Genomic DNA, 27,193 nt, shown 5'->3' with positions numbered 1-27,193 from the left:
TGAAGGGAGTTGCATTGTTCAGTCTCCTGCAGAGCACAGGTAATTCAATTATCAGATAGATGGTATATTCTTAGTGTGGCCAGCAAAAGGAAGATAGGCCTGGGAACACAGCTGTGACTCAAGTTTCACTCCTGATGGGGGTAGTTGCCAGGCAGAATCAAGTTCCTTAAGCCAGACTTTCAGCTACTGTCATGTTATTTGTTGCTTTTTAAATTAACTTGCAATTTTACACATGCAGCTAGAATGCTGATTCTAAGTGCAAAACTATGACATTTCAACAGTTACAAAGGCATGTGACACCAAACATAGGTCACTCATTTAATCTAAACATTTTCGATTTTAGTGTCTTTAAATCCAGTGCAACTTAAACTGCTGCAATCCACAGCTCAGCCAGTCTTGTTATAAACCTTCAAGTCACTTCAGAATATCACTTTACATTGTATCCACCTCTCAGTAAGTCTTTCTTTAGCCTGCTTTGGGTTCATTCAGTTTTACACAAAAAAGTAAAATCTGGTGTGGTTTTAAAATGCCGGCTTTTGGATAGTGGTGAGTACTGGTACTGCACCCATTTTTGGGATTTAACAAATGAATTCCCCACCATTCTAGGTTGCATTTGGCAATCAGCATTGCCATTCCCAATGGTTTCAGACTACTGTGCGGGTAGTCCAATGGTGGTTTTAAAGCGCTTTGAAGCTAACCGGCGCTACTGTTTTTCCTTTGGCAACCCATTTCCCTCATGGCAACCCGGCCTTTCATTCTCGCGCTGGTGGGTGGCAAGTGAGGCAACCATTTCGGTGTGCGCACAAACTGCGCAGCTTTCCTGGATTTCAGCGCACATGTGGGTTTTCCGCCATCTTGAATTTTCTAAGCCCACAGCACCAAATGTTGTGGCATGATAGCTTAAACGTGGGTCAGGACACGCAACAAGCCCCCCTACGCGACTGCACTTTGAATTTGAGTCGATGGGGAGTCGCGTGCCCAAGGGTTTTGACCCACGCACCGGTCTGTCCGCATAATCTTCTTCCTCTTCTGTAGATGGCATAGTTCAGCATCTTCTTCCCCATCCGGTACTGATCGATCAGTTCTCCTCGCCGGTCCTGATGGGAATATTGGGCGGTCCACTGGGCCCATTGGATCTTCGTTCCCGGTCTCCGGATCACCCTCCTTGGCCCGTCTTCAGGTTTTCTTTCTCCTAGGACGACAAAGGAAGAGCGGCAATACCTACTCATAGACGTTTTTCCACCACCGTTGAGATAGTGGGGCAGCATATGCATTTTATCATAACGAAACATTACATTCTTATTTTGATAAAAACAGTATAACTAAGAGACAGTTTCATACAAATCACAATATTTAGAGACTAGATGTGGTATGTTTTATGATTGGAACTGAATTAGTCTGAGACAGTACCCGCTAGGATTCCAGAGGATTCCTCCAGTTGTTGCAGAGTGTGCCTGGGATGGCAACATTTCAACTGGTTTATGTGGACCCACTTGTCTTCCCCCGCTGCCAAAGGACCTTTGGGGATGTGGATTTTGTAGGCCACAGGGGAGATCTTGTCGATGATCTCAAAGGGTCCCTTCCATGTAGGCAAAAATTTGCGCTGCTTGGCCTGGTTCCTTTGGAAGTTGTATAGATAGACCCGGTCCCCCACCTGATATTCCTTCCTGGAAGTTTTCAGGTCATAGTGGGTCTTCATGCTATCAGCTGATCTTTCTAGATTCCGCTGAGCATAAGCAAAAGCATGTTGGAGGTGTTTCCTTAAATTCTCCACATACTCATGAGTAGTGGAGGCATTTATCAGTGTCTGCTCTTGGGTCCTGTAGAGCAAATGCTGAGGAAGCACCATCTTGCGCCCAGTCATCAACTCAAATGGTGACATTTTGGTTGCAGATGAAGGGGTAGATCTGATGGCCATTAGGACCAGAGGTAATCGGATATCCCAACTTGGCCCAGAATCTGCCACAAACTTCTTTAATATGCTCACAATTGTCCGGTTATATCTCTCTACTGCCCCAGAAGAAGCTGGTCTATAAGCAATATGCAGCTTTCTCTTGACCCCCAGTATCTCCCACATCTTTGTCATTACTTCACTGGTGAAGTGGCTACCTCTGTCTGACTCAATCCTTTGAGGTAGACCAAAACGGGAAAAAATGTGGTTAATCATCAAGGCAGCTGCAGTTTCTGCCTTGCAATTTGGGGCTGGGAGACATTCCACCCACTTGGTAAACAAGCATGTCACAGTCAACATGTACTTATTCCCCCTAGCCGAGCGAATCACAGGGCCTACAAAGTCGATTTGTAAATCTGACCATGGCAGTGTCATCCCCCTCTTTTGTAAAGGCGCCCGGTGGGTGAGGGATGTCGGCTGAAATTGTGCACACACAAGACAACCCTTCAAATATTGGTCGAGGTCCTGCCCCATGTGTGGCCAGTATGCAACCTCTCTTAAGATTTCCAGTGTTGTGTGAAACCCCCTATGACCGGCGGTGGCCGCATCATGGGCGTGACTTAACATCAGGCTTCGGAATGAGGTAGGAACCACCCACTGATCGTGGCCAGCTTTGGATTTCCTTACCAACAAACCGTCTTGGATCCGGAACATTTTTGGACATTTCATCAACACTCTTAGGTCCTCTTTCCCAATGTAATCGGTATCCGTCAGGGGAAAGTTCTCAGGGTCCTCAAGGTGCTGGTAAAATTTACCAATTATTGGATCCCCCTTCTGAGCAGTATTCAAATCAGCATCAGGGGTCTCCTTACTCCATTGTGCAATTGAAAGGTCATTGTGAGCATTTGTCTGGGACCTAGTGATGGCAGTGACCTGGATTTCCCCCAACAGGGACTCAATCTCAATTAGATCCCCTTGGATGGCCCCGGTTTTGGCCAGCTGATCAGCTAAGTCATTTCCAGTTTTGTCTGGTCCCTCTACTTTGGAATGACCCTTAATCTTCTTCCAATAGATGGTCATCCCATTCAATGTGACCAGATCATCAATGTTTTGGATCAACTTCCCATGTTTCAAGGGTTTGTTGTTAGCACATAACATGCCTCTGGTTTTCCAATTAACCAGGTGCTACACGAACCCGTTCCGTACATAATCCGAATCTCTGATTATGACCAGTTCGTGGAGTTGATGCTGGACAGCAGTGAGGATGGCCTGATGCACAGCCATCAATTCTGCCACCTGACTACTTCGGGGACCAATTTTGTATCCAGCGGAGGGTTCTGGGGACTCATTCACCCATGCATTCCCTACGCCGGCCACCAGTTCTTTCTCCCCGTTGTTGTCAACATGGTAAGAGCATCCATCCACATACACAGTGGGCATTCCCTCACACTTGTCCTCTTCAAAGACTTTGTGGGGGGAATTAAGGTATGCCTCCATGTTGTCCTTGATTTTTAGACTTTCGTCCTCGAGACAGTTTTCTCTGGCACAATCATGCAAGTCAGCCAGACCTTGCGCGAGGGGACTCTTCTTGTTTTGGCCATATCTGACCTCCACAGGAAAGCCTTGCATTGACAGAATCCAGGTAGTAATTCGGGAATTACTCACATTTCCGGCCCGGATTCTGTCATTTTGGAGATATTGCAGAGGCTGGTGTGGAGTCTCCACTATGATGTGTTCCCCCTGGATAAACGGGCGGTAATTCTTCAATGCCCACACCGTTGCCAGGAGTGCCTTCTCACAATCGTTGAATTTTTCCTCCACAGAGGATAAAGTTTTGCTCGCATAGGAGATTACTTTATTGACCTTGTCATGCTTTTGGTATAATACTGCCGTCAAGCACGTATTAGAGAACCCCGTCTCCAGGAAGAACTCCTTGTTTCTGACAGGGTAAGCTAGGCAGGGCGCTTGTGAGAGGCTTCTTTTGAGTTGTTTTACTGCTTCGGCTTGTTCTGGACCCCATTCCCACTTGACCCCCCCCTTCAGGAGATGAATCAGGGGTCTGGTGATCTCTGCGTAGCCCTCAATGAACTTTCTGCTGTAATTAGTCAGTCCAAGGAGGCTCCTTAGTTCTCGCAGAGTTGTGGGGTCTTTCAGTTTCTGAAGTGCTTCCACTTTCTTTTCCTGGGGACAGAGACCCTGAGGAGTAATCTCATGCCCCAAGAAATTAACACGGGTTCTACACCACTGTGCTTTCTGAAAGGAAAGTTTTGCTCCGGCGGCCCTCAACTGTGTCAGAACATAACGGATCTCCGCTATGTGTTCCTCAACGGTTGAGCTTTTGATGAGGACATCATCTACATACGCCAGGTTACCCCTTGCACCCAGGTCGGGCATGGCCTTATGTAGGAAAATGTTGAATTCATTGCCGGAGTTGAGGTATCCGAAGGGAGTCCGGGTCCAGGTGTACTGCTGGCCCCCAAAGGTAAAAGCCAGTTTGTATTGGTCCTCCCTGCTGACAGGCACAGTCCAGTATCCATTGGTCAGGTCTATTGCAGTGAATACCTGTGACCCCTGAATCTGGGCCAGCCCTTGGTCAATGTAGGGCAGAGGCCATCGGGAAGTATGGACCCGTTTGTTGAGCTCCCTGAGGTCGGCGCAGAGTCTCCACTGGCCGTTTGGCTTCAATATCCCCAGCACCGGATTATTGAAGGTGCTGTGGACTGGACGGATTATTCCCCGGGACTCAAGGTTCTTAATTATTTCAGTAAGGGACTCCATTGATGCGAGAGGCAAGCGATATTGCTTCACAAACACAGGAGTCATGCCAGGGTCCGTGGGGATTGTTGTTGTGTGGATGTCAGTGCGACCACAGTCATATGAGTCTACCGCAAAGAGATCTTGGAAATCCAAGAAAACTTGTTTCAACTTTTGCTTTTGTTCCAGAGTCACACAGGCATCAGCTAGGTTGACTCTCTCTTCCACCATCTGCCTGAAGCCTGGAAAGACTTCTGGTTTGGCTATCTCCGCGGCCTCCTCCAGCTGGGTGGAGAAGTCCCTGGTCAGAGTGCTGATTTGGACCGGAGGCTTCAGGTGGGCAAGGCAGCCTTCATGAACCTGGAAAATCACCTCATCCCTCCTGAATTCACAAGTCACATCTTCCTTACCATAAGGGCAGGAAGTGTACACCAGGAAGTTCCCCCCATGCCGGGTAAAAATCCTGTCTGGTGTTGTATTGTCCTCACTGTCACTGTCAAAACAGTCCTTGGGGATTGGTCCTAACAGTTCATTTCTAAGATCAATGGAGAAATGTCGGTCATCAACCGCCATTCCAATAATGGTGCCTGCGGCTAGAGTAATACTCTTTAAGTCGCTGTTATCCACCTCTATTGGAATGGTGTCATGTTCTATGTTGACTAATGGTGTTGGGTTTACCCCCAACCCTTGCTGTTGGAGAGAAGCATTTAGATGTATGTAAGCATCAGGGTTTTTCAACTCTTGTCCCCTTTTAACTTTCACTTCCAGGGAAAATTGTCGGGTCCTTTCTGGGATGGTGACTTCCTCTTTAACCTGAATTTCAACTGCATACGGTAGCAATTGAGCTGACCTAAATGCTTTTTCTGGATCATCAAAGCCCATGGGATTATCCGCTAATCGGGACCAAGCTTTGAAGTTTATTAGGTCCAAACTAATGGCAAAGCGATTGAGAATGTCACTGCCTAAGTAAAAGGCGGCAGGGACGTCTCGCACGACCCAACAATTGTGGACTATGCTCTTGTTGCCAATGGAGATTTTGAGCATACACCTGCTTGGCAGGAGATGTTTGGAATTAGGTGCTTCCAGGTCCATTTCCCATTTGTCTATCAGTTTGAAGGTGGGAATGGCTGGATCTTTTGGGAGTTGGCGAAACATGGCTTCGCTGATGAAGCTCTTACCGTTGTTCACACACACTCGAGCGAGAACAGAGTCCTTCCCATCATTTAACTGAACAGGGATGAACAACTGCTCTCCAATTTGCTGAATATCAGCCAGGCTTTGAGCTGATTTCACATCTTTCTGGACTATAGGAGTGGGAGTTCCTGATTGTGGATTAGTATAGAATTTCAGAGTGTTTCCTTCCAGCGTGGAATACCACTTTAGACTGGAAGGAAGGTTGATTTTCAGAAATAGAGAGGACCCCCCATCACCAGTCTGTTGTCCTACTGCTATTACTGTCACGTCTGGAATTTGGTTGTTCTGGAAGTGGAATTCTACTTGGTCTGATTTTTGTTCAACCATGTGGCATGTGCCGTTTAAACTAACATGGTTGACACTCTGTTTTAATTTTATGGGTCGGCTAGTCTGGGTCCAGAGGACCTTGTTTACGCAATCAATTAGGGGTGACAACCTTCTCAGGAGGTCATTCCCTAGTAAACAAGGGGTGCCCTCTGGGGTCACAACTATAACCGGGTGTTTCAGCTTGTGTCGCCCAATTTTAATGTCCAAATCTGCCGTCCCCTCGACAGGAATTTCCTTCCCGTCAAAGTTCTGGAGTTGTCCAGGAAGAGAGGTGAGAGGAATTTGGTAATTCTCTCCCCTTCCTGCATTCAGTTCATCAAAGGCCCTTCTGGACAGAAGGGTAGCTTGAGATCCAGTGTCCACCAGTGCCGAGATTGTACCCTGCCCCTGTACTTGTACCGGGGCATAATATCTTCCCTCCTTCTCCTCAAGGGGGCACAGATAATGTACATTTTTGGACAACTGGTGGGCTAATTTTCTGGTTTTGGACATCGCGAGAGAAGAATTTTGGGCAGAATTCTGTGGAGAGCCTTGGGAATCTGAAAGAAAAAGTTGGCAACTGGAGATCAGAGCCATTGTGGGTTCCCCTGGTTCCGGTTCTGGGTCGCCCCCCCCTTTTTGGAGGCAGTCACCAGGATGGGTTTGAACCAGGGGGTTTTCTTGCTGTTGGTTCTGGGATGAGATGGTGGGCGGCGGTAGCTCAGTCTCCACATCTCCCCAGTCTGGATTTGCATCCCTAGGGACCCATTTTTCTTTGGGAGGAGTTCCCCCCTCTCTGAAGGAGAAGATCCTTTTCCCAGGATCCTCTGAGGATCCCTCTCCCTCAAATTGGAAGATCTGTACCTCCTCCTCAAACTGAGTCTGTTTGGGTCTTTTGTTTCTCCTACCCCCCCTCTGCTCCTTAGGAGGCAGACTTTCAGGGGCAAGAGATTTCGTTTCCGGTTCCTGGGTTTCCAGGGGCTGTTTACAAGTGAGGAAGGAAGCTTCCTCCAAGGCTTTACACCCCCCTTCCCTTTGTGCCTCCTCCCTGGGAACCGGTGAGTCGTCGGGGTGCTGCCCCCGTCATTGTTCTGGAGCACCAGGTCCAGAGTTGGGTACGTTCTGCGCCGGCACGCCCATCTGAGGGTTCTGCTGAGCCCTCAGTATGTGACCCAGATCCCGCGCCATGTTTTGAACCTGGCGCTCTAACTGGGAAACCCGCTCAGGCTGATACGGGGCCCTGTTTTCTCCCCTGGGCTGATCCCGGGAAGGATAGCTGTCCCTCCTTTGGTAATACCCCGGGTTGGGAAGATTTGGGTACCCCTCCACCCTTGGCCTCCCCTCTCCCGGATTCAGTGGTCTGGGCTCAGAGAATTGGGGAAAGAAGGATGGATGATTTTGGGGTTGAAAGTCGGGTGGATATCTGGGGAAAAAGTTCTGCCCAGGATTTGGAGAATTTCTGCCCTCCTGTGGGAAGTTTGGAGGGAAGTTCCCTGGGTTCGGTGCTCGGTTGGATCCCCCCCCTTGGGCTGGGGGAGTCCACACATAACCCAGGATTGGACTGTTACCTTTGTAGCGAGGACTTACATAGTCAGGAGAGCGAGGGACCCCATTGGGGGGACTACCTCTTTCACTCCCTGCCTGTGACTGGCCCGAAGACCTTCTGGGCCTAGCATTATTAGGTGCAGGTAGGTTTTTAGGCCCCCCCATCTCCAAATCCAAAACGGGGGTGACCTTTACCTCTGCCACCTTGGCAGCAGCAGGGGTGCTGTTGGCTTTGGGGTTTTTCTGGGCATTACTTTTGCTATCTACCGGTTTCTGCACCTCATAGATCCGGGTAGCCTGTTCAATGACCCAGTCTAAAGATCTTTTCTCGTGAAAATCCCTCACGAGCTGGGTCATGATATATTTGGGCAAGGCATGGAAAAACGTATTAATAAATTCCCTGCTATCCGTGCGCACCCTTCTTGTGGTCTGTGCAAAAGCACGCTTTAACTCCTGCACAAATTCTTGTGGGGCCTGATCCTCCCCACATTGCAAATTGTAGGCTGCCTTGCGAGCCTCTTGAGGATTTCTGTGAACAGAAAAATGTTTCAAGATGGCCGCCTTATAGGTGGACCATCTTAAATGATTTTGGTCCTCCAGCCCCGCAAAGAAACTGGAGTATTCCGGGGAGAAGGTCCACTTTACATATTGAATACAGCTTTGGCTGTCCTTCAAATGGAAAGTCTCCATCATTTGTTCAAACAACTCTAAGTGCTCCCAAACAGAATACTTAGCGTTCTTATGGTAAGGCGTGATGACGCTCCTGATCGCCTTAATCTGCTTTATGGGGTCCTTAAGCAAGGCCCTTTTTGCCTTATTGGCCTTTTTGGTTCGGGTAACCCTTGTCCATTCTTCCTCGGACTCAGAGGCACTGCTCCCAGAGGTTCCCGTCTGTTCTTCCAGGTTTTCCCGGATTCTGCGAGCCTGGGAATGGCTGGCAGAATGTGGGGACCTGGTCTCCTGTGTCCTGCGCAGTTCAGAGGAGTCTTCAGATTCCTCCTTGCTGCCAGGATTTGATGGGTACCCCCTCCACTGACCTAACTGGGCAGAGGTTTTCAGGATGCCCTTAATGGGCCTACTCTCCTGGGGTTCCCCACTGAACTGTACTGTACTTGGGTGCCCATACCCGGATGCCCACCCCTCCATTCCTGAGTGGTACTGGCCTATGAGCCCCATACTCTTAGCTGGATAGTAATCTGCCATCCCTGTGGCCCTGTGCTCATGTGCGCCAGGGGACATGGGGGTGGTAGAGTCCAGGGACTGGGGAGATGAAGGCCCCTGGTGTTAGGGCTCCTGCGGTTATGGTCAGGAGTCTCTCTTTCCCAGCGGACCTCATCTCTATCCGCCCCTGCTCCCTGTTGCAATGCAAGAGCCTGCATTTGTGCTTTCAGTTCCTCTGTTAAGGCCTTACTCGACTCTATCAGTCTCTCCTGCATCGCTACCTGTTGTTGGAGCCTATCATTGTGTTGACAGAGGGCCTCATTTTCCCTCTGTGCTTCCTGGTTGGTCCTGGAGAACTGGGCCAGTCTTTGCTGCAGGAGGGTTACCTCCTGAGCTGTGTCCCTATTGGCCTGCTCCTTTCTTGCTAGAGCATCCTCCACCCTCCTGGTGTGCTCTAGCAAGTTCTGGTGTTCTTTTTGGAGGTCACCCAGTCCCTGGTGGGTCAGGTGATTTTCTTCCATTTTTCTTTTTAAATGGCAGACTTCCTGGCCTAAGGTATCCCTTTCCTGACTGAGAGCCTGCATCTGTGCTGCCAGGTCGTCCCTTTGCCTTTGGAAGGCACCAGCATTCTGGCGCTCCTGATCAAACTCTGCCTGGGTATCCAGGTCTTTCAGAATTAGTTTGTTGCTCTCTGCCTTCACTCTATCTAGGTGGCCTTGCAGGGTGACTACCTGCTCAGCACATACCCTGTTGAAGTCCAGTTGTTGCTCCAGCTTTTTCTGGCTTTGCAGTAGGGAGTCCAAACCTTCTTGGTGTTCCTTCTGCAAGGCCAGAAATCTGGTATCCTGTTCTGACTTTTCCTTTTGCAGCACATCCATATCCTCCTTTATTTTAGTAATGTACAGTCTGCTGTCATTTTCTGACTCCTGGCTCCTCTGCAGCCTCTGCTCAGAAGAGACCAGGTCAGATTGGACCTTCTCTAACACCATCTGTTGCCTATTTGCCAGATTTTGGCTTTCAGCACATCTATCCTGCATGTCTCCCATATATAGGTACAGGTATGCTGCTATCCTGGCAATCTTGTTGTGTTCCTCTTTGGCTTTAGGAGCCATATATAGTTCACTCAGGGCCACATGTAATGGACCCTGATCTCTCCATAAGTCTGACCCTGTTTCAGTGACCTGTCGTGTGATGGCCTGCAACCAGGCATCCTGGCCCTGCTCAGCCCATTCACCTCTCACAAATAGTTTATGTAAGAAGTGCTCTCTGGCTATTTTCATATCTACCAAGGTCGTCATTCTAGAGATTGGTCTCTGTCCTGACTTACAGGAGTTAGTATTTTATTTTTGCAGAACAGAACCTTTCTTGGAGTGTCCCTTTTGAGGAATGCTTCACAGCGTAATGCAGCGTGGTGATCCGACCGGATGTATGTATCCCGTCAGTTAGCACACTGTATTAAGCTGCACAAATGGTAAATCTAACCCAACGTCTCGGCTCGAGCCCCCAATTTGTAAGAGGATTCAATTCAGCACTACAGCTAAGTTAACGCCTAGTCTAGAATACTGAATGAAAACCCTTATTGATATATCTTTAGGTCCAGTTCATGCGTTCTGGATGACTACCCCTATATAACACCCCTCTCTTGGAATCCCCCTGACCCCACTGAGCCAAGAAGTAGTTCTGCTTTGCAAGTTAAAAGGTTTATTTGATAATTTAAACAATAGGTATATATATCCCACTTTATAATAAATTAATAATTGAATATCACCCTTAATCTGATATGATAAAGATTAACGATGGAGAATCTGGCACTAACACGCTTCTCTATAATCAATAAGGAGTTGACATGAAATGGATAAGGTAGCACACTGGTAAATAGGTACAGAAGTATAATGTGGTAGAGAATGCTTTATAAGGTTCAAGGAAATGCAAGGTTGAATGAATGAAATGCAGTATAGAAAACAACTTGATATGATTTCAGCAAAACAATGTAATCACTTTTCTCTGGCAATCCCCTTCCCCCCTTGATGCAAGGCAAGGAAATGGAAGGAAAACACACAGTTCTCAGAAATGCAATCAATGTAAATCAGTTCACCCCAGCAAGCTTAAAGAAAACAGATAGGAGTTTTGAAAACACAGGCCCAAATGCTTTGATATGTGCTAGCAATGGATGAGAAATATGCTGGAAATGCTTTCAATTCCCTTTCAGAGGTTCAGGGTGAGTGGTATCTAGTTAATATTAGTCCAGGCTCACACTAGCAATGATTCAGGGATGATTAGCAGGTTAAACGAATTTCTGGCAAATGGAAGGCAAGCAAACTGCTGTTTTCACACGTGGAGAAATTTTCAAATCGCGGCAAAATTCGCGCGTGCGGTTTCCGCGATTGCGGTAAAACTATAAGGGGTAGGAATGTGGTTCTTGGTGCGATTCAAAGCTAAGATTCTAAGCTTTCAAATGAAAGTTACTGCAAGTCTCTAGCACAAACGGTCGCGGAGATATGAGCGATTTAATAGAGGTCGTTTTTGGTTTTGCAAATTTTAAAAGCTCAAAATGACAAGTGGCAGATTTTGCAGCTAAAATGACAGGTGACAGATTTGGAGCTATCAGGCAGTTCTACTTAGGTTACATAGATTGAATTAGATGAATTTAAACTAAAAGCTTGGTTCTACACAGTCCTGCTGGGTACTCACACTATATTCTTGAATTAAATGGGCCTCGTCACGGATCTGGTCAGGGTTTTGGACTGGGCTCGGGTCTCTCTCTGGGCACAGCACTGCTTTCTCTCTGGGTACAGCACTGCTTTCTCTCTCTGGTCTGGTCTCTAGTTTGGCTTTCTGGAGGTTGATGAATTTGAAGTCTGGATCTCTGGATGTTGTATGGTCCGGCAGAGCGCGTTGCAGCAAATGGAATTGAAGGGCTCTACCTAAGTTTCAGTGGTCCATTTATATGTTCTGCAAGTGGGTGTGTGTGTTTGGTCATAACTAAGCTTGCCCCTCTCACTTGTCATTGGTCCAGCTTTCATTCGTCCCCTGATTGGGGAACTAAGTGGTGTCAGGGTGATGTCATCCATTTATGATCTCTTGAAACAACTCCCCTATCATCTGTGCACCCAAATCTATATATGATCAAAATCCATATTTCACAGTTACACAGTTGTTTGAAATTACATACCCATGTCACCTATCACATGAGGTATACTCTGTCCCAAATCTGCTGTTTCTAGGAGCTTGCATTCAGAAATGGCACATATTTGACTTTTTAACTGATTTTTCAATTTCTGACATTGACCCAACTTTACATACATGTGCGCAGGGAGTATGGACATTAACTGATGAAGTTTCATATTTTTAACATGCACACATTTAGAGTAATATCCACTTTTCCGCTAACACCCTCCTGAACATACCACCGGTTCTAAAAACCTCTTAAACTGTGGGCAGAAAAATCACAAGAATTATGGTATCATTTATAAAATGTTCACATGTCCGCTTTATGAATGATCCATCTTTTTAAAGTTATGTTCTGGCTCCAAAGGGGTGTGGTTTCCTCTCAGCACAAGGTAGAAATACTGGTTTATCCAGTTCTGCCAAGCCAGCTTGCTCTCACAGGCAGTGCCCCTCCCAGCTTCTGCCAAGAGGAAGCTACATTTTACGACTGCTGTAATAAAACCTTTGCCTGAGTCAGGAGAGGCTCATTGTTCAAGAGGAAGCCATTTATGATCCTCTCAATAAACCCTCTGCCTGGGTGAAGGGAGTTGCATTGTTCAGTCTCCTGCAGAGCACAGGTAATTCCATTATCAGATAGATGGTATATTCTTAGTGTGGCCAGCAAAAGGAAGATAGGCCTGGGAACACAGCTGTGACTCAAGTTTCACTCCTGATGGGGGTAGTTGCCAGGCAGAATCAAGTTCCTTAAGCCAGACTTTCAGCTACTGTCATGTTATTTGTTGCTTTTTAAATTAACTTGCAATTTTACACATGCAGCTAGAATGCTGATTCTAAGTGCAAAACTATGACATTTCAACAGTTACAAAGGCATGTGACACCAAACATAGGTCACTCATTTAATCTAAACATTTTCGATTTTAGTGTCTTTAAATCCAGTGCAACTTAAACTGCTGCAATCCACAGCTCAGCCAGTCTTGTTATAAACCTTCAAGTCACTTCAGAATATCACTTTACATTGTATCCACCTCTCAGTAAGTCTTTCTTTAGCCTGCTTTGGGTTCATTCAGTTTTACACAAAAAAGTAAAATCTGGTGTGGTTTTAAAATGCCGGCTTTTGGATAGTGGTGAGTACTGGTACTGCACCCATTTTTGGGATTTAACAAATGAATTCCCCACCATTCTAGGTTGCATTTGGCAATCAGCATTGCCATTCCCAATGGTTTCAGACTACTGTGCGGGTAGTCCAATGGTGGTTTTAAAGCGCTTTGAAGCTAACCGGCGCTACTGTTTTTCCTTTGGCAACCCATTTCCCTCATGGCAACCCGGCCTTTCATTCTCGCACTGGTGGGTGGCAAGTGAGGCAACCATTTCGGTGTGCGCACAAACTGCGCAGCTTTCCTGGATTTCGGCGCACATGTGGGTTTTCCGCCATGTTGAATTTTCTAAGCCCACAGCACCAAATGTTGTGGCATGATAGCTTAAACGTGGGTCAGGACACGCAACATGACGCATGGCACGTCCCTCCTGTGCATCGCTGCCTCCCTGAAGTGCAGCCCCATCTCCACCCTCCTCATCCTCATCGTCAGGTGATTGCAGTTCAGTATCAGGGGGCAGAGTCACATTCCGTCTGATGCACATATTGTGTAGCATGACACATGCCATGACGATCTTGCCCACCTTCTCATGACGGTACAGGAGTGCCCCACCAGACCTGCTGGTGCAGCGAAACCGTGCCTTCAAGAGGCCAAATGTCTGCTGAATCACCACACGGGTACGTGTATGCTCACGATTGTAGTCCTCTTCGTGCCTGTTCTGTGGGTTCCGGACTGTGGTAAGGAGCTACCTCTACAAGGGATAGCCTGCATCACCTGCATGTGGGCAACAATGTATATGTGTAAGTCATCACATCATATGGAACCTTTATCAATGACACTATAGCATGCATTTATTTCCTGATTTGAACCACATTTCCATGCATGAATGGAGACACATGATGTGACTGCTATGTGTGTATTCCTCTTATGGACAGGTGTGCATGCCATCGCCTAGTGGGCGCAGGGGGGTCATGTTCCTTGTGAGTGCTCATGCACTGTGTTAGTCCACGCTGGTTGTTTCCATGATCTGGCTGATGTGCAGTCATTTGTATGCTTTCATCCTGGCACCATTGATGTCAGCCTCATGATGATCTCACTATGCACAACAAATGGTGACATGCAGTTTTGTAGGACCTCTGTGTCAGTGTAGTGGTGTATTAATGTATTTGTCCCTCATGTGACTCCTGTGTACGCAGTAATGGGGGACAGTCCTTTCTGTTGATGGTATTTGGTGCTGTGTATTGGCCATACGAATTGCTTGTAGCTGCATTGCATTGTGGGGGATACGGTCTGATTGAGTACAGTGCACATGTAGATGCCTATGGTATGGTTGTGACACTGCATCATTTAGATGGTAGGACTGCTTACATCTTGCATTATGTGGTCAGGTGTCAGGTCCGGTCTGGCCTCCTTTGGGGTATGAGCATGGTCCATTCTCTCAGGCACTCGTTGCCAGGTGAAGTATGCATCTCTCCCCCCCATCTCAGCCAGGTGAAGTACGCATCTCTCCCCCCCATCTCAGCCAGGTGAAGTATGCATCTCTCCCCCCCCCCCATCTCAGCCAGGTGAAGTATGCATCTCTCCCCCCCATCTCAGCCAGGTGAAGTATGCATCTCTCCCCCCCATCTCAGCCAGGTGACGTATGCATCTCCCCCCCCATCTCAGCCAGGAGAAGTATGCATCCCCCCCATCTCAGCCAGGTGAAGTATGCATCTCTTCCCCAATCACCTACCCACATCGCATTTCCATGAGCCTAATATCCAACTCACCAAGAAGCCAGGATCTCTGCCCTGCATGTCGCTCCATGTAGCGTGGTATCGTGGAGTTCCGCAGGACCATTGAATCATGGGTTGTTCCGGTCGGGCACAACAATGTGTGATGATCTTGTTTGAGTCACATACCATTTGCACATTGATGGAGTGGTATAAATTACGGTTGTGGTACGCTACCTCCATGGCATGTGGGACCACCAATTCCACATGGGTGCAGTCGGTGGCGCCAATGCAACCAGGGATGCCGCCCAGTGAATGGAAACCAACTTTGGTGTTTGAGATCTCCTGGCCAGTCCGTGGTAAGTAAATGTGGTCGCCTGTGTCCTTCAGGAGGGCATAAAGCACTTGGTTCAGTGTACGTGAGAACAATGGTTGTGATATGCCATGCATGTGCTCCACTGTGTGCTGGTAGGTGCCTGTGGCCAGGAAGTGGAGCGCAGACACTACCTTCAGTAGGGGTGGGATGACAGTGCGTGTTTCAATCAGGCTGACAATGTCGTCATGTATCATGTCCACAATGGTGGTGGTGGTGTCTCGGTCCAGACGGTACAGGGTGTGGATCTGCTCAGGGGTTAGGTTGAATGGACTGGCTCTGATGCGAGGGATTGGGGGCTGCCTGCGTGGTGCTACTGGCTGCACTGGTGGGGCATGCTGGGCCTGCCTCACCCTCCTTCTCCTCCTGCATCTCCTCTGTGCTGCCTGTTGTTGTTGTTGTTGTTGCTGCAGCAGTTCCAGTGCAATCATGTCCTCCAGCCCCAGCATTGCTAGTAGTATTGGAATCATTTTGGTGTGTGACTGGGTGTGGGAAGGGGTGGGGTGTGCTATTTTTGTGCTGGCCCAGTCTGTATTGCCTCCACTTGTGCTGATTGTGTGCACCTGTGGCAGTTGGGAACACTGCACATGGCCGTTTACGGGTGGTCCGCGATGCCGGTATTTGCTCCATGCCGGTAAGCTACTTTTCGGGCTTCAGTAGGGCGTTATTTGCATATCCGCCTGACTTGTGATGTTCCCCTGTTTGCGCCATGCCGGTATTGCCGGCATGAAGGGTCGTGTGCCCGCCCTCGTGCCGCTATTAGTGCCACCGTTAATTACGGTGCCACTAATGGCGGGTTGGTGTATCATAATCGTGCAGAGCGGTAAGTGATGCCGGTAATCCTTTACCAGCATCGTTATTCCTTACCACCTGGGTTGCAATGAGGCCCAATGTCTTATGCCTTATTTTATGCCGGAGTGGAAGCAAGTGCAGTTTCCTCCTAAATACAGTTACGTGGTTGCACCTATAGAGCCCAAATACTGCTTTTACAGCCCCGTTTGATTGGTCTGAAGGTCGTGAAGATTGGCTTGTGAGGTGCCTAGTAGTAGACTGTTGCAATAGTCGAACCTTAAGTTCACAAGCGAAGAGGCCAGGAGCGCTCTATTAGCAATAGACAGATAAGGTCTAATCTGATGAAGCAGCTTGATCACATGACCACACGATGAACGTAGCTTTGAGACCCGTTTCTTCATAGATAGTTCTGCATTGAGACACACTGAATTAATGACAGAAATGACAGTGCCAGCCATTTCAAATTGAGAGTATTGGGTATGGAGCTTCTTCAGGTGCTGACCAGACGCCATGATAAGTACCTTGGTCTTAGAGTTATTAAGGGTGAGGGAGTTTTCAGCCATCCAGATCTGACTTTTTTGGTAAACTAGATGTATTTTATCTGTGTCCTTAGGTTGTACTCTAGATAGTTCAAAGAGCATCCTGGTGTCATCCGCATAATTTGCAAATTAGACACCCAGATCGTCCAAAAGGTCAATGAAAGGTCTTATATTTTTTTTATTTTTATTTTTTTATTTTTGTTTTTTCAAGCACTTTATTGTGCTTTATTGTGCATACTGAGCAACGGGGAAAAGCATATGGTGGGACTATAACTTTCTATTGGTCTTTCAGTTCCTTAAGCCTTCTGATGGCAGATTTGACCGTCACCTGCAGATGTGGTGTTGTAGGTCCAGGCACCTCCAGCAATCTTCTTACATGAGCCACAATGCCAGATTCCCACAGCTTTCCTCTTCAACTTTGTCTTGCCACAGAAGGAGCATGTGTATTTTGCATGTTGGCTAATTTCGATTTTCTTCACCATTTTTCTGAGGGAAGCACCATAACGGGTACCATATTTACCCACAATCCCGACCTTCTTGCTGCGCTTGGCCATTTTGCTGTAGGAACCGACCGGAAAGCTGAAAGGTCTTATATGGACATTGAACAGAAGGGCCAAAAGACATGATCCCTGCGGCGGACCGCAGGAAAAAACTATGGGATTCGCTTGGGCCTAGAGCCACTCTAGATGTCCTAAGACCAAGGAAAGAGGCCGCCCAGTTGGCGGCAGTTTCCAAACAGTTTGTCAAAGTTAGCAATCTGTGGTGCAGAAGTTTGTGATCAATAATGTCAAATGCTGATAGGTATAGCAATAACAGAAGTGCCGGCTGACTTTTTTCAATAATTTCAGTTATATTGGATTTAAGATCTAAAAGAGCAGTTTCGGTACCATGATAGGATCTAAAGCCTGACTGATAGCTGTTTAGTTGGTTGCTTTTCTCTATAAAGTTCTGGAGCTGTAAATATGCTTAAAGGAATGGTTCGCCGAAAAAATTTTATTGCAAAAAACGATGGCCATTAATAACAAAAATCGATTGGCACTTTTATTTTTTAAGTCCCTATGTAAAATTTTTAGAAAATGAAGCTCAAAATTTTAAAAAGGAAGCACATGGGGGCATCCATTTTGTGAAATGGATGCCCGCCTGTGCTTGCTTTTGCGGCACTAATGAGGGAAAAGCCAGCTAGCTGTAGTAAACAAAAGCTACCACTCAGTGGCTTTTCTTTCATTGGTGCCGGGACTCGGAGGATGCAGACCGGAGACTACAGGCAGAAAAGCTGCAGCTGCATCTCGGTAAGTGCTATTTTTTTTTTTTTAAATAAGCACTAGATGCCTTTTTTTTCTAAGTTTTCCGGGCGGGAGGAGCCCGGAAAACCTAGAAATAAAACCGCAGCTTTAAAAACGTTGTATTTATGTTTGCGGTAGCTTTTGAAGCTACCACAAACATAAATACAACGTTATTGTGTTTGAAAACGCTGCGGTTTTTCTTTCCAAGTTTCTCAGGCTCCTCTGGCTCGGATGAGCCTGAGAAACTTGGAAAGAAAAACCGCAGCGTTTTCAAACACAACCGTGTTGTGTTTCTGCCTAAAGCTGCTTTCCCATTTGGGGCTTTTGGGCTCCCCGTGGGAAAGCAGTTTTTCTTTCCAAGTTGGAAAGAAAAACTGCAGCGTTTTCAAACACAATAACGTTGTATTTATGTTTGCGGTAGCTTTAAAAGCTTTAAAAGCTACCGCAAACATAAATACAACGTTTTTAAAGCTGCAGTATTATTTCTAAGTTTTCCGGGCTCTTCCAGCCCGGAAAACTTAGAAAAAAAAAAAGCAGTTAGTGTTTATTTTTATTAAAAAAATAGCACTTACCGATGCAGCTACAGCTTTTCTGCCTGTAGTCTCTGGTCTCCATCCTCCGAGTCCCGACACCAATGAAAGAAAAGCCACCCAGTGGTAGCTTCTGTTTAATACAGCTGGCTGGCTTTTCCTTCATTAGTGCCGCAAAAGCCAAAGTAAGCACAGCGGCGGGCATCCATTTCACAAAATGGATGCTCCCACGTGCTTCCCTTTGAGCTTCATTTTCTCAAAATTTTACATAGGGAATTAAAAAGAAAAGTGGCAATCGATTTTTTTTTATTGCCCATCTTATTTTGCAATAAAAATTTTTGGGCGAACCATTCCTTTAAGTAGTATTGAGAGGTACTTTATCACATATGTTGGGGCTAGCAGTCAATCTTCCTGTGTTTCTTTACTGCTACACTGCATTCTGAATTGGAACCCTGCAGAAGTACCCAGGCACCGCATTCCTAACACATTATTCAGATTAGCAAATAAATAAAGGTCATTTCACAGTCATCTTGCTCCGGCTTACCAACACGTTTCACCGGAACCTATTGTCAATGAAGCAGCACACCAGTGGCTGCATTATTAAAATGCATTAATCTCCAGAGCTTCAATCCTTCTCGAGGGTGGGGGTGTGTATCTCTGTAATCAATTGCATAGAGAAAAATGAAGGATACAATGTTAGTAACCAGAGGGAGGGCGCGCTCAAAGCCTCAGCGCGTAGGGGAATACACTGTGGATAACAAAAGGACAGATTGAATTCAAAATGAAAGATAAGAACAATGAGATGCAGAAAAGTCAGAGCACAAAGGCGGGGAGAGGAATGCAGGAGAACCAGAATAAATTGGCAGAAGGCAGAGAGAAGGAGGGTATGGGAAGATAGTATGAAGAGGAACAGAGGGGGTCGGGGTGAGTACCAGAAAGAGCAGAAACTAGAAATGAGAGGGAAGCCAAAGGGAGCAGAGGAAACATGTAGGGGAGGTGGAGGGAATGCAGGATAGAATGGATTGGTGGAATAAGAGAGAAGGGGGATGGGAAGATAATATGAAGAGGAAAGCCTGCTCTGTTTATTTTACTGCTTTGTTTTTAATATATTGCTGTGTTTGATGCTATTCCATGTTAGGTGTTTTAACTACATTTAACAACCAACTGGGCTCTCACCGTTGACCTGTGTGGCTCTCAGCTTGCCCGTTATAACTGCTGATTAATTACACTGCCTTCCAAGTCCTGTGGACTCCGGCAAGTCCTCTTTCTATCTTTGCTGGGTAGCGGCTCTCAGCCTAGTTTCACTTTCCTCCAGGTGAACGCCCGCGAAGGCGTGCTTAAGGCAAGCCCATCTGTGCCCATCCATGGCAAGTCCGGGCTCCGGGCTCTGGGCTCCTGATATTGCAGCTATTGTTCACACTCAAAATCCTACCTCCTACTCACGTAACAAACTTACGGCCCTGCCACCTGCTGATCTGTCTTGGACCCAGGGATTTGTACACCCTATCACCACTACCCCTTCTGCCTTTGGTTCTCAGAGGTTACTGGCTCGCCCTCTGTATTGAAAGCTCTTCTGATCAATTCCGTTCTGCGGTTGTGCATCGGGATGATCTTAGATACATTTTAGAATGACATGCTCCTGGTGTTTTGCATTACTGAAACCTGGTTCAATGCACACTCTGGCCCAGACATTGTTCAACTTTTGCCAGTTAACTACAAAATAGTGCAACTAGACCCTCCACCCCCTAAGATTGGAGGTGGTGTTGTGCTGGTTGTTGAGAAATCTTATAGTTACCAGCCTGTACCTTTTGAACACAAGCTTCCCTGTGAACTGCTGCTTATTAAATTGCAGACCTCTCCAGAGTGTGCTGTTTACTTTCTTGTTGTGTATCGCCCGCCGGGCTATGTCTCTAATCAATTTGTGGCTGACTTTGTGCAAGTTACTGCAGATCTTGCCCTTACCTACTCTAACTTAGTGTTGGGGTATTTTAACCTTCACTTACTGCAGCCCTCTGATCCTCATGCACAGAATCTGGTAGTCTTCCTCTCAGGCTTTGGTTTCCCCCTTTGTAACCACTGCCCTACTCACAATGGGGGAATCAACTTAACTTAATTTTCTCAAATATCCATGGTCCTCCCATGCTCTGGTCCAGTCATTTTCGGATTCCTTTTTCTTTGCCGTATTCCCTCTCCAAAGCCAAACCCCCTCTTTGTATGAAACCTCCACTGCCCTGGTCCAGGATCCCTATTGAGACTATTTATCTTGCTGTGACGGTATCTACTCTACAAAATAGAAATAAGGGACTGAATATTTGTAATGCCCTGGTTACGGCATTTAAGGACACAGCTGATGCGTTAGCCCCTCTTCAGCTACTTCCTACACGTAATGTACCCTCCGCTGCCTGGTATTCTTCCAAATTGAGGTCACTTAAACAGAAGTGCCGTCGCTTGGAGCGGAAATGGCACTTATTCTCTGACCCTGAGTCCAAGTTGGCATACACAAAAGCTAGAAATCAATACCAAGGTTCCATTAATGCAGCAAAAACCCAGCACTACGCTGATTGTATCCTTAAGGCCTCGTGCTCTTCCAAAGAGCTTTTCGCGGTTGCTAAGGAACTTACTACCCCAGCTCAAGCTCCCTCTATGGCCACCCGCACACAGTCCCATTGTGATCTTATTGCTTCTTTCTTTTGAAATAATATTTGCACCATAAAAGAGAGGATATGTGCTGAGAGAGTTATTGATCCTGGCACTGTTGTTCCTCTGAACTTCTCGGTTGACAACTGCTCTAGCATGTTCAACGTTGCTACCATTATGGAAAGCTTGGTTAAAGACGCACTTTTGAAGCTTAAATCTGATTCTCCCACAGATCCAATCCCTTTGCACATTTTACAGGACTCGTCATTGAATTTGGTTCCATTGCTCACGGAGGCGTTTCAATATTTGTGCACTACTGGATTCATTGCTTTCCCCCTCATGCACGCTATGGTTCCCCCACTGCTTAAGTAGCCTTACCTTGACCCCTCATTGTTAGAAAAACCACGTCCCGATTTTGCTTCTTCGCGCTATGACTAAACTGCTGGAATCAATGTTACCCCTCAGCTCTCAACTTGTTTTGAGACCAATAACATTCTCCATCCTTTCCAGGTGGGTTTTCGACCTGGTATGTGTACAGAATCAGTGATGATTTCACTCCACAATGACATTGCATTGGCACAAGACCGCATAGAGATGAGTGTTCTTATTTTACTTGATCTCTCCACGGCTTATGATACCATTGACCATCAGAGATTTTTACAGTGTCTATCGGAAGCCAGTGCCTTGGGAGCGTCTTTGAAATGGTTTGCCTTCTTTTTGTCTGGTCGCACTAAAGCAGTGTCCCTCCCTCCTTTTACTTCCCCCCTATGGTGGTTGATTGTGGAGTCCCTCAGGGCCCTGCGCTCTCCCCCTTGCTTTTTAATGTATACATGGTTGCCCTTGCTAGGCCTATTGCCAGCTTTGGTGTGCATTTCTTCATGTACACAGACGATACTCAGATCTTTTGTCATCTCATTTCCCCAAAGGAAAGCCCTTTCAAACTTCTTAGAGATTGTCTCTCAGCGGTGTACCAATGGATGTCCGAAAATTGGCTTAAGCTGAATGGGGTGATATAAAGCAGTTAGAGCTGCGGAGTCCTCTTTTTTAGGGGGCTGTGTGGCAAAGGACTACTGTAAGCATATGCATAAAAGGAAATACCACAGAAACATCTACCCACCTACACACATACTAGGTATGTCTAGTTGCACAGAGTGCTACCTTTCATGTCGATTAATTAATTACGACAGAAATTGATAGAGATATACATCTTTTAATTCATAAATACAAAATACTCAAAGAAGTTTATGTTAAAAAGAAAGACAAAAATGCATTTTGTTTGTACATAACATTACATAAAAGAACATATACTGAAAATCAATGTTCTCAACCAGTTTGTTTAAACTTAACACAATCATCATATACTGGTGATGTTGTGGGGTTAGTAGAAGTGTGAAGTGAACATCTTGTCATTAAATAAGACCTCAAACAACAATTTACTGTCCTTGACTTTGTCGACACCAGAAAGTGTGTTTCTAGGTCCTGCCGAAAGTTAACAAAGCTCTGTAGCTGGTTTTTTAATGCTATCAGGCATGTGCTGGACCCGTCTTCAGGACTTTTTATACAGATATCCAAAATTGGAATTCAGAAATAGTTCATTGGTTGATTCCCTTCGGGAGTGACAATCTAAAAACCAAAACGAGAGACCGTATTGGTAACAAAATAAAAACAGAGTATTGTATCTCTATAAATGTGAACATGCAACTAATTCAACTAACCTTTTTATAATTTGATTGACGTGTGTGGCCTTGATTTGAATATAAATGTGACGGAATTCGATGGTCCAAACTGTGATTTCTTCACAATAGTTAGAGCTGCAAGAAACAAATGCACTTTTTGAAAATATTTGTTTCCCATTTCCCACTTAATTTATTAAGTAAGAGAGGTTTAATGGAAAACTAATTAAACAAGCTGAGAGCAAAAAGCAAAAACAGGGAGATCTTAAGCAATGAACGAAATAAATTGAATAAGTATCTCAAGTGGCACAATCTGCTGTTATCGGTTGCACTTCAATGTTATCTGAAAGGCATTAGATCTATGCTGTGCTTTTAAAGGAAGTGTACCTCTTGATCCAAGCAGAATATGCTTGTGTATAGCTTTGTTTGGTCACGGACGGAGTATCACGTGTTCTGTCCCATCATGTCGGAATTTGGGAATCGCCTAATCTATCAATGAAAGTGTGAAGATGTAACAGCCCATAAAAAGTGAGCAGGATGCTGTCTGTCCAAATGTCACAAGCGCGTTATTTAATAAAGGTACCTACATTCAAAGCTTTTAGATAAGCGTTCTTGGTCCCGGGCGCTGTTGTTGCTTTGGCAGGGATCGCGTGTTGTTGCTGCCAAGTCTAGGCGCGCTCGCGTCTCGAAAAAGCTAGACTTGCGCTGTGTATATGGATTCGTTAAAAAGCGTCTGCCATCTGAGAAAGAAAAATGGCGGGCACGACCAAGACGAAAAAAGGCTAGAATGCCGAAGCACATTGTAGAATGTGTGCTATATTGAGATAAACAACCATGGTTGTAAACATTTATTCAAATCGCAAAATTGCCATTTATAATTTATTGTAGTTCACCAAACAGTCAGCATGTTCGTGGGATAAATGGTGAATCACTGCTTGACATTTATGCGGCCCTGTCTTTTGCTCAAACAGCTATACAATAACCTTGTGTGCACGTGTTGCAACATTTACACATGACAGAATGAATTTCTTGGAAAAGCAGTAGCGTTCAAACATATTCCAAACATGCATATTGAGTGACTAAACATGCACTAGTGGATGTTCATATGTTGTGCCCTGCATATATTACATATGTGCCTCCTTAGTTTAAGGTTTACAGGCCATGGCATGCACGTAGTCAGCAGTGACCTACTTATGCAAAAACAAACTCCATTCGATTCCAATGTTGAGCCCAGCTTGGACAGTGATCAGATTGTAAATCCATTTCTGTTCAAGCTGTCTCAACTTTCGATCACGGTCCCCTCCACGGGGGTGTGTTGGCACTGTTTGGATAATATACCACTCAATGTCTTCAACAGTGTGTTTTGCTTTTACAAAATGAGCAACTAAAGGTTTGTCAGGCACTGAATTCTTGACACATGACCGATGTTCGCAGATTCTCTGCTTTATAGGTCTTTTTGACTTCCCAATATATTTTAGTTTACACGGGCATATGATGGTGTAAATTGCCCACAGTGAATTACAATTGGTGAAGGCTTTTAGATCCCAAATTAGGCCTTTCAGGTTGACAGTTTTTACATTTTTTGTCAAACGACACACTGAACAGTTACCACATTTAAAATGACCGCTCACTGGTGGCAAATGCCACAGTGTAGTCTGTTGTTGGACTGGAGTTGCCTTTGGCACTTGGTAAGTGTGTACCAATTTATCACGTAAATTTGGCATGTGCTTGAACGCAAAACGCGGTTTATTCACAGAAAAATCTTCAGTTGGAATCAGGGACCAGTTTTTCAAGATGCAGCCAAATGGAAGATTTTCCCGCAATGATTGCGGATGAAAACTTTTAAATGACAACAGTGTGTTTTTATCTATTGGCTCCTTATATAGAGTGGTTCTTAATGTGCCTTGCAATGTTTTATAAATCTCAAAATCTAAAAAGGCTATCTTTTGATGATTTAGATTCATAGTTATGCATGGGCTTTGTGCGTTAAACCACACCAGAAATTCTGTCAGAGTTGTTTCGCTACCATGCCATAAGAGCAACACATCATCTATAAAACGATGCCAAGATTTGATGTTTAATTTGAAAGGATTATTTCATGATACACAGATTGTAATTCTAAGTTGTCCATAAATAAGTTCACTAAATCGGGAGCAAAGGTAGCACCCATGCTTGTTCCGTGTAGCTGTCCCCATCCATTACCTGAGAGCAAAGTGTTGTATAAGACCTTTCAAGCATCCAAAAGAGACTGTATATTAAATCACATTCAAAAGTGAAAAAAAGAAAAAATGTTGAACTAAGAGGTAGGTGGTCAACTTCCTGACATTGCGGTGCCACACATGGTGTCAGAGTGGGATTCACAGGAGCTGAAGCTAAATACCAAACTGTTAAGAGAAAGATAGTGTCAAGAAATAGTATACGACAGCTAGATGAAGAGGAAAGTCATTGATCAGGAGTCCTCAATTTCAGTTTCAAAGTATACAAGATGCACCAGTCCTCAATCAGAAACCATGGAAACAGTACTGAAAGCTTTGCTTGTTGGAAATACTTCATCGCCGTGTAGAAGCAGGGAACTGATACCAGTAAGTGTTTAAGAATGAACACATCCAGACCTTTTAAGATTGCATCTAAATACAATATCGTTGCCTAATTGGTGTCCACAAGGAACATCAAAATGCCTTACTATAAATGTGTTCCATCATTGCCACAACTAGAGTGCACACAAATATTCGTCTATCAGAAAGATCATCCAGGGGACGATCTACATTTCTTCCTAACTAATTGGTGGTCAATATTTGGCTTCATTCTCCATCTGCTCCAGTTCAATCCAGCGACATGAAGTTGGCATATCTAGCTACCAATTCAAGTGGGCCTGGGTATTCTGATAACAAGAAAACTGTGTTGGATGCAAAAGTCGTGAACTAAGTGGAGTGTGACTGTTTCCAATAGGTATTGTAATGTAGAATGACAACAGAAAAGGGACAGCATTCCTGTCTCATATCCTTTCTGCCATGCCACAAATCGTAGATCTCACTTACTCTGACCTTCTCTCTATTTGCCTATGGTGCTGCCTCTGGCCAATGAGGAAGCAGTGTTGTGGGGCTGTCTTGAAACGCTCTTCCCACTTGAAATGTGCAGCCAAGACTGGACGCACTTCTCAGGACAAGGCTTAAGCGGTTACCACCATAGTGTCAACACAACCTTCCTCACACAGTCAAATATACCTACCTTCAATTGGATGACTTCCCCTGGTACACAGAAAAAAGCAGGAAGGATACACCTGTGGTGAAAATAAAGCACTGAAAATAATATTTTTTTTTTATTTATTGAGCATTTGTAAGGCTCTTTAGATTCACTTAAAACGTAGGCCCTGATTTATAGAATGTTTTGCGCGCTGAAAAGTTACTTTGTGCACTAATCAGCGTGCAAAGCTCCTTTTGTCGATTCATGGAAACGACTTTGCGTGCTTTTCCGGGACCTTGCAGGGATTCTGAGCAGGTCTATCACGTCATTGCGTGCAGTCGAGCGCCTTGTGCGAGACTCCACCATTTTCATCAATATGTTGATGGTAGAAATGGATAATTTACACTCATGGCACATACCGCTGCTGCACATTTTTTTTTTATTGCACACTCATGACAATTATCACCGTTTTATGCCATGGGCGATGCCCACACTTTAACTCTTTTTCAATGACCCCATGAAACATTCTATTTCCCTGTATAGAGATCAACCTGGGTAGTGCCCTTCTGTACAGTGAATACTTTTGGGTCAGTTTACAGTTTGTAAACTGTCTACAGTTTACAGTTTGTCTCGGGAGGATAGCTCAGGGGCAACGTGCTCGCCTTGGAAGCAAGACGACACAGAGCAAAACAGTTTTGATCCCCGGGTCCGTGCTTAGAAACATCTGGGTATTAAGCACGTTATAAATAACCCATCATATCATACTTCCAATGGTGCCGCTGCGATAAATGTGCAGTGACAATCAGAATGAGTGGATTCCTATTTGAAATATCAGCTCATATTTCCATCAGCAGTATTCTACAGGAGTACCGCTAGAGGTATTTCCCTGCAAACCTCTGATTATGGATGGTAGTACAAATATAATTATTTGGCAAATACTGCAGATTTTACTTCTACCTTCCCACTTTAATGAGACCTGCAGTACTTGGAAAACTACCACAAAGAACATGTGGTTGTCTCCATCCAGAGAGGTCAACACTTGGCTAAACAATCACTAGAACAAACAGTCCTTTCAGGAGAATATAGTATGGCTACTTCTTATATTGGTCCAGAAGGCCTCAGCAAGACCTGACAAGCCCTTTATGCCAACATGCATTGCAATCTTAAGATGATACGAACTAAGTGGCACCCAGCTTGGCATTTCAAAGTAAAGTTAACCCTCGGTGTTTCTTTGATGTTGAAGAGATGTGCTATTAACTTCCTTTCACAGGAGTGGATTTTAACTTGGCGTAAATTGCAAGATTGACAGGTCACATGTGGACATCATAATCGGTATTCTGTATTATACCCTTAAATTA

The 27,193-nt window shown here is 45.4% G+C and overlaps 2 protein-coding genes across 4 annotated transcripts in view; one reads left to right on the top strand and one right to left on the bottom strand.

Annotated features, from left to right (window-relative positions):
- Positions 1-27,193, top strand: part of PDE2A (phosphodiesterase 2A) — a 2,546,881-nt gene that overhangs the window by 1,912,494 nt on the left and 607,194 nt on the right. The window lies entirely within an intron of this gene.
- LOC138527886 (large ribosomal subunit protein eL43-like) lies at positions 16,790-17,109 on the bottom strand. Its single transcript, XM_069639240.1, has one exon. It carries the CDS (start codon positions 17,081-17,083, stop codon positions 16,826-16,828), a length of 258 nt encoding a protein of 85 aa, XP_069495341.1. The 5' UTR covers positions 17,084-17,109; the 3' UTR covers positions 16,790-16,825.

The sequence above is a fragment of the Ambystoma mexicanum genome, chromosome 7q, assembly GCF_040938575.1.
Source record: "Ambystoma mexicanum isolate Mex_15411 chromosome 7q, UKY_AmexF1_1, whole genome shotgun sequence".
NCBI classification, from domain to species: domain Eukaryota; kingdom Metazoa; phylum Chordata; class Amphibia; order Caudata; family Ambystomatidae; genus Ambystoma; species Ambystoma mexicanum.
The sequence above is the reverse complement of the archived record's forward strand: the minus strand, read 5'-3'. Positions and strand labels throughout refer to the sequence as shown.